Source organism: Halyomorpha halys, unplaced genomic scaffold (assembly GCF_000696795.3).
Source record: "Halyomorpha halys isolate HHAL.00 unplaced genomic scaffold, Hhal_1.1 Scaffold909.1, whole genome shotgun sequence".
NCBI classification, from domain to species: Eukaryota; Metazoa; Arthropoda; class Insecta; order Hemiptera; family Pentatomidae; genus Halyomorpha; species Halyomorpha halys.
In genome coordinates, this window is record NW_027111434.1 from 173,924 (window position 1) to 182,173 (window position 8,250).

General features: G+C 27.9%; 1 protein-coding gene across 1 annotated transcript; it reads right to left on the bottom strand.

The window, feature by feature from the left end:
- Positions 1–510: 510 nt before the first annotated feature.
- Positions 511–5,112, bottom strand: RpS12 (ribosomal protein S12). Its single transcript, XM_014430691.3, has 5 exons — positions 5,023–5,112; positions 4,908–4,946; positions 4,688–4,804; positions 2,240–2,444; positions 511–614 (listed from the first exon to the last, which is right to left on the bottom strand). Exons 2-5 carry the CDS (start codon positions 4,925–4,927, stop codon positions 552–554), a joined length of 405 nt encoding a protein of 134 aa, XP_014286177.1. The 5' UTR covers positions 4,928–4,946; positions 5,023–5,112; the 3' UTR covers positions 511–551.
- Between the last annotated feature and the right edge of the window lie 3,138 nt (positions 5,113–8,250).

Here is an 8,250-nt window from a genome sequence, read left to right on the forward strand (position 1 = left end):
GATGCTTCGGGTGTGGTAAAAATAACTTGATAGTAAATAAAATAGTTATTATAAGCCAACATTTCAGGGCATCATCAGGACTTACATAATGAAGGAAAGATAAAGAGTGTAAAAAAGAAGCCAAAACTCTTCGTCTTTCCTTCATTCCGTTAGCTCAACAATGTGGTATGAGGCGGCTCATATTAAATAGTTTATTTACTATTTCAATTATTTTAACTGCACTCAGACCATATTCGTTTTAGAATAGAATTATTCCAATATGTTTTTGAAAACCAATCAAATTACAGAATTTATGCTAATAAGATATCTTTTTTTAACAGTACATAAAAAAAGATTAATATTGAATTAATACTTCATAACTCAAAACATAATGCATTCCCTCAAAGTATTCTGGTTTTAGATTGAGGAGATATATGTTTGTTGGTGATCTCAGCTATGTACTCTTAAATTTATTTAGCTTAAGATTGCTATTTAGAGAGAATCAAAGGAATAAATAAAAACTAAAGCGCCTTAAAACCACATTATATATTAAAAAATTATATAAAACACAATCACATGGATTCTGTCATATAATCTTTGAGTACATCTAGGTGAGGTGTATCATCGCCCCAGTCCTAAAACAAAGAATTAAAATTAATTAAAGTTAAATAGTAACAATCACAAAATAGGTGAGATTTCAATAAATCATATAAAAAAAACTAAAAATATTTTGCTCCCCACTACCAAAGGTAATGAGACTTCGTATTCATGCGGGAAATAAAAAAATGCATGTCCTCTGAATTGAAAATTTTCACTAGCATTTTTAAGAAGAAGAAAGTTTTAAGCTAAAATACGCCCAAATTACTTCATGTGATATAGAAAGAAGCTTCTCGTGATATGAAGTTTTGTTTCGAGATAATATAAAAAGTTTTATTTTCAATAATTAAAAAAAAAACTTACTTACTGAATGAACAAATAAAATTTAATAAAAATTATCAATTTAATATTACATAACATGATTGTATACTGTAACTTTAATAAACTTTTATCATTTATTATTATTTTTTTGTTTTTCCCCTGTTTGAGTGGCATCAAATTATTCCATACAGCCATGTATTAATTATTTATAATCCATGAAATCTCTGTTGGACAGTTTGCCTAATCATTTTGTTACTGATATTATTTATCAAGTTAACTATGTCTGTTTTGCTAACATACTGTACCAAAACTATAAAAAGTTTTGGTTATAGTATATAGTCATACTATACTAAAACTGTAACTGATATACATTTTTGTTTATAGATTTCAAATATTTATAGATGTAACATAATTTTCCATAGTATGTCACTTTTAATATACTATCATAAATAATAAGTATAAGATGGTCAGAGTTGCGGTCAAAAAAAGAGCAAATAGTTTATAACTATTTTAATGTCCGAGGTTTCGCCCCACTTTGCAGGGCTTCATCAGGGCTGTTCAAAGCGAAAGGTTGAATAAAGGTTAAATAATATTTTAATTCATATCTTAATCTTTGAAAATATTTCCCTTTGTTTCTTGTAGGCCAGACATTCCAGTATAATATGTTTAAGTTTCGAATTGAAAAGTTTATCCATAATTATCCATAATTTATCTTATCCATTATTTTCGAATTGAAAAGTTACAGTTAAGCCTATTTTGTTCAGGTCGTTATTGCAAATTCCATGATTCATCTTAGTCTAAAATATGTTTTTATGATGTCTTTCCCTAAGTTAGCTAGTGAGAACCATGATTTTCGAAAGATATGAGGAAATATAATTTTATAGATCAGACTGGTAGGATTCTCCTGATATTATTTTTGCCAACTTACTAATTTAAAGGGTTTGGTGAATCAGAAAATGTTTGTAAAAATAGTAAGTGTTTAACAAATATTCTACTTTTTCAGTAAATATATCTAAATATTTGCCATTTTTTAGTAAATCAATATCCAGGAACTAGTGATGGCAATTAAACAGAATGTAATAGATGAGAACGGTAGGAAAGCAATAAATCTGTCATAAAATTGATGTTGCTAGTAATGCCTAAGTTCTGTCAAGATCGGTTCTATAACATAAATCTTAATGATTTGTAGTGAAAATAATTTGAATAAGTTTATTAAATTAATAAATATCCATAAAATACATCAAGAAGTTATAAATATAGTATAAACTTATAACTAAATTTTAGACAAAAACTTGCACAACAAACAATGTAAAAGATAAAAATAAAAAATGGATATACAAACCTTAATAACTACACATGAGCACCCGACAACCTTCCTTGGGTTTCCTGTCTTATCGATTTTACATAAACCAGACCATTCCCCTAATTTTTTGTTGGAGTCGACCTTAACTAATGGTATTTGATGTTCTGAACAGAGAGCTTGTACAAGTTTCTTGTACATAGGCTCGTCACAGTTTTCGGCCAGAACACAGAGTAGTGCCTGTCGCCTGAAAAAAAAAAATTAACATAAGATAATTGCAAGGTAGGAAAGGACTGAATTGTAAATTTGTATCACAGATGGTTGATAGCAAGGTGTAATAGACAATATAAAAGAAATAGGTGGCAGCGGTGCATGCTTAGGAGGTATCATGCAGAGAGAGAGAAAAGTAATGTATTTCAATGCATTAATTGATATAAGCACAAGACATGGACATAGATGCTGAGTTTGGTTGAAGAAAGATTTAAAGCTGTTTGAAATTTGAAGAGACATCTCTACTTCACAACCAACAGAGTAAATTTATATACTGTATGTACTTGCCATTGTTCATTTGTGGTGCATTTAGATTATTTTGTTTCTTATAAATTTTATTTTATTTTAGTCAAATAGTTAGTATTAAGTATATATTAAAATAGCCTAAGTTTAGTTAGCAATTAGAGATTAAGCTAAAATTATAATTAAATAAACAAATGTTTTGTTGTAGATATGGGAGGGATGATGTTTGTTGTACAAGTGATATTTAGTTAATCTATCCAATCCTGCCCTATTTCTCATTTCATCTTACAGAGTATATTACAAAGGAGTTAACATTAAGAACAACTAAACTACGCAATTCCACGTAAACTTTAATATAACCATTAGAACAGAGGAAAAATCTACACAAATATTTGAGAAACTTACTTAAACATAAATAAAAAGTGAACCGAGTTCAACATAAAATAGAATTAAAATTAAGCAGTAGTTAGTAAATGATAAATACACTTGTCAAAAAGTGCAATTCTAACAAAGAACATAAGGTAAAAGACACTAATTGATGTAGATAGAAAACAAATAAATAGATTCAACAGTGATTTACCATGACACCTACCTGGTAGCATTCATTATAAATATGCTGTTTGTCTCACAACACAGTAGTTAATAAAGTAAGTAATTAGAAATTATAAAATTAAGTAATTTAAGTAACAGCTATTAAAAATAAAATTATTTTATTAACAATTGTTAAGGGTTATACTTGTTTTGTTACTCTTCCAATATGAATATAAGCAAAATTTTATTCAATATACAAGGTGTCTCATGAGCATTTACCTCATGGTAGACGATTTGTAATATTTTGTTTTTTAATAATTGGATGTGAAGATGAAAAAGATTACTTTCAGTATAATTAGAAACTGAAATTGTAAATGGTAGCTCTTTCATCAGGGGCTGAAGTATCCTGATTTCGTAAAAGATCCAAGATCTTCTTGCCTCGATTCATAATTTAAAATAAAAAATGTAGATGTCCAGGTGAGCAATATGCTCAAATGAGACAAAAAAGATGTTATATTAGGAGTATATTTGTGAAACACTCATTCTTACCATTGCGAGGAGTACAGAAGAAAACTAAATTGAGTATAGGTGGGGAGATAAATGAGGGAATAACATAAACATGTGGAAATAAATAACATCAAAGGGTTAATGGAAGGTAGAAAAAAGTATAAACAAAACAGATGAAATACTAGAAATATTTCAACGTTAATTTTCCAACATGAGCAAAATGCTCAAGGTACACCTCTCCCAGATTAAAAATTGTTATATTTCAGAGAGGGGGATCTTTCAAATTAATCATTTATGTTTATATTAAATTAGAAACTTAATTTTAAACAACTGATACATTCTTTTCGGAAAAATAAATGGCAAAACAAGGTACTAGAGTTTATAATTGTCACTCAGTCTTGGCAGTAGGCATGATTGACCATTGTTAACACCACCATAAGGGAATCATATCTAATTTTATGCCTAACTCAACTGAAAATAATCTGTTTTTGTTAAAACATCCTTTAGAAGGGTGCATAATTTGACAGCTGTAGTCTAATTAAACCAGTAAAACGAATAAGTAACAATCCCATTACTTTAGAACATTGCAAATATGAACTATAATAGAAAATATGCTCATAGCCATGTGGGATGAAACTTGTTTAATGTTATAAAAACAAATTTTTAAAGATTTCAAACAGCACTAAAACCAAGGTAAACAAAAGATTTAACTTCATCAAAAGACTTGGCACCTTGAAGTAAACCATTTGAGATGGCTATACTGAAGGTAAGAATAGAGATAGTTATAATAGCATAATGGAATTGCCATCTATTGAAAGCCACATGTACAATAATTTCGATAAAAATCACACATCCACAATTATTACACCGGAAGCCGATTAGTTGAAATAAAGAATATGAATATAAACAATTAATAGTTTAATAAAAAATGGAACTTACTTATCGAGAGCTTTAGCTGACTCCCTCAGACCATGTACAATAACTCCATTCCTCACAACTCCTTTCAGAACTTCTTTTAAAGCGGTGTTGATATCGACGGAGTCGCCAGATGGGCCACTAAATTAAAAATAACATTAAAAAAAAAAAACCTAAGTAAAAATTCATTACAGGGAATGAAGAGAGCTTGTAACCAATCTTGAATAATATTAATATTACTTACGATTCATCTTCAATGGTCATGTTTGAAAATGTGGGATTTCTGTAAAAATAAAAACAAACTGATTTTATGAATAAATAAACACTAATGCTTATAAAACGTAAAAATGATCACCTACACGTGGTGCGATAAACAGAGCTCTAGAGAAAAGGTTTGAGACCAGTGTTGCCAAGGCTTCCCAATTACAGTTTATACTACAAACAAAAAAATATATTCTGTTGTTGTATAATATTATATTATAAACAAAATATATTATATGGTAAACAATCAATCCTTAGAAATTACACATTTGTCAGTTATTTTATTTTTTAATATCAAATTCTAGGATAATTTATTGTGGTTAAAAATTGGTTTTAAAAATAATAAAAAGTTATTTAGTTTCTTGTGATAATCTCCAAATTTTTATTATGTTATAAAGATAGATTACTTAAGGATTATTCCTATTATTTTCTTTTGATATGACTATTTCATTATCATCACTGGGAGGACGTAGGGGGGGGGGGTAATTTTTGTGTCTTACTACCAGTTTACCCTCTTTGCTTTAACATTTGACTATTTGTTTATTAGGATGTATAATAATTTTAAAATTGAGTATTAGAGTATAAAATTAACTTTTTTGTTGTGAAATTATGTATTTATTTATGAGCTCCATCGATAATTGTTTAAGAACTATATCTTAATTCCATATCGGTAGTTCCTTGAATATTTGTTTTGATATGAAAATTGTTAAAAAAAAATTATAAATATTGCTTTTGCAACACAATTTCATAACTATGTTGGTTAGTTCTGTAATGCACATTCGGATTCAATTGTGGCCTGAAATAATTAAATTCAAACACCGTGTCTCATTCTTACCAGCCAAAATATAAAAACCTTTAGATACGCAAAAATTGCACTATTTTTAAAAATATTTTACTAGTTTCAAAATAATTTCTTTTAAGTCTCAAGGCTAACTCAAATGTCACAAAAATAAAGAATCCTGGGTAACTACTTTAGTTTTTTGTTTTGTCAAAATTTTTCCAATATAACGGCGGCCAAATTATTAACACATCTATTTTTAACGTTATGCGAATACAGTGCACGATATTTTTAAATATTTCTTTCACAGATTGCATTGAAAATATTTTCTAAGATTTCAAAGCTCTCTAGAAATGATTTTAAGCAACATTCTACAAATTGATTGCTAATAAATAGAAATTTTCTAGTTTAAATATATTGTCTTTTTCAATAATTCATTGTTTCACGATGTTTAGATTCATCTTTTTATTTGTTTCTCCTTGCTTAGCAAACCCAACACCTTCCTTCTATGCTCAATATTTCAAATAAAATGTAGTTGTGCCAAACAGATATTAGAAACTTTTTAAATTTGATATGAAACCAAGAAGGTTTTGAAACAATCTAGAAGTTCTTCGCTCCTGATTCCTCGCAGTGTGCTAGCTCGTTGCATATTTAATGAACCGGTCTTTGGATATGGCCCTTTTCCGTAGCTAACACGGGAGAACATTCATTCCTTCCTCCTTCCAACGATGGAATACATCAAATATAATATAATGAAGATAACTCATAAACCCCAAATTAATAGATAATGGCTAGTTGAACTTCAGATCTTCAGAACGTCCTGTGTTATTTTCGCAAAGGTAAATTTTGTTATGAAATTGAAAATCTAAAAACTGGTAAATTTTCTCAAGTAATTTGGCCTATACATTTTAATCCGTTGTCAAATTTGAGACTTAAACCATTTCAAATTTTTTAAGAATTGAAATTTATTCAAATTATTTTACTTTGATTTACAAACTTTGATATTGACAATGTAAAATCGTGTTCTCTGAAGAGATAAAAAAAAAAAATCAAATATAACTTAATATTAATTTATTCAATATAAAATTATTCGAAATTTTATGATATTTAATCAAAGTATTGTAAGATTATTTTGAATCCTGGGATTGGCACAATTGTTTTAGTTCCCGCTAAGTGAGTGCAATGGCCTACTCTAAGATCAAAAATTAAATTTTAGAGTGTAATTAATTTAAGTTACAATCAGTTCATTTTCTCGTAAATTGGTTCTGTGTGATTTAAATGTTAGTATGATGTGTTGGTAATGAAGTGCCAACATTTTATTATATCGATTTCGTTCATCAATATGGCATATTATCCATCATATAATAGGTAAGTGGAAGTAAAAAATGAGGCCACACCTTTTCAAATCTTAAATAATGATTAATACTTTCCTTACATTGTTAATCATTTTGAAGTTTTTCCCTGGATTCTTTCAGGCCATTAATTGAATATTTCTCGTCTTTGCAAAACCTTGATTTTTTAAATTTATTTTACAAAAATTAATGACTTTAATTTTTAATTTTATTTTGTAGTTGCATGTTCTCATATGTATAAACCCATTTAAGAAATATTTCATTTTTAATATACAATAGTGTGAAAATAATCTTGATTGAATAGTTGATTCCACTTTAATTTTATGGATTGGGATAATCAATTAAATCATATATGATTTAATTGTGGCATCAGTTTATAGTTAAAGTTCGAAGGCGATTTCAGTTGCAAGTTATCATGTTGTTGCTTATGAAAACCTCAAAAATATAAAGCAATTTGTTTAATTTATACTATATATTTCTTAACTTGTATATATCCTAGCAATACCTCATATGCCTATCACAACCAGGAAGGACATTTTGTCCAGTCTATTGAACAAAATGGACTTAATTGTACCAAATGGATAAAATTATTAGTCTTGAACCAATAGTATAACTACAAGGTGATAATTTTACAATCACTGACTAAATCACAAATGTATTACAATAAAAAAGATGTCTCAAAAGAGGTGACATTTGGAGCCTTATATTGAATAAGCAAAGATAATGTATATTGATAACTTTTTTCTTGACTGTTGTAGATAGATATTTCTTTGGGCCAAGAGGATCAGTCAATAATACAACTATATTTAGGCTACGTTTCACAATTTTATTGTTTGCATAGTCATAGCCTACAATGAAAAAACAGTTTTTAGAACTAATAATTTCTTCAACTAATTATTATAAAACTACATATACATAGTAATATTTGAGATTACCAAGTATTACAATTAAAATATTACTTAATACAAACATTACTTACAATTGTCTATTAGTTGCATCATAGCAATGTAGTACATACTGTAATAGACATTTAATAAAAAAAATACAAACAGTTTTTAGAATGAATAATTTCATATTTATATATATACAAGAGATTTAAATCCTGAGATGAGTAGAGCCTGAATTAGAGATAATCTGGATCCCATTTTTTTTACCACTAATCATTAAATTTTCTTTTAAAAGTAGTCCACATCCTG

What these genes read in the sequence shown, in the direction of transcription:
- RpS12 (XM_014430691.3), bottom strand. Translation starts at nt 4,927, where the DNA reads ATGACCATTGAAGATGAATC. An exon ending in ATGACCATTGAAGATGAATC is followed by an intron (nt 4,805 to 4,907) that starts GTAAGTAATATT and finishes TTTTTAATTTAG; the next exon opens with TGGCCCATCTGGCGACTCCG. An exon ending in GCTCATGTGTAGTTATTAAG is followed by an intron (nt 615 to 2,239) that starts GTTTGTATATCC and finishes TCTTTGTTTTAG; the next exon opens with GACTGGGGCGATGATACACC.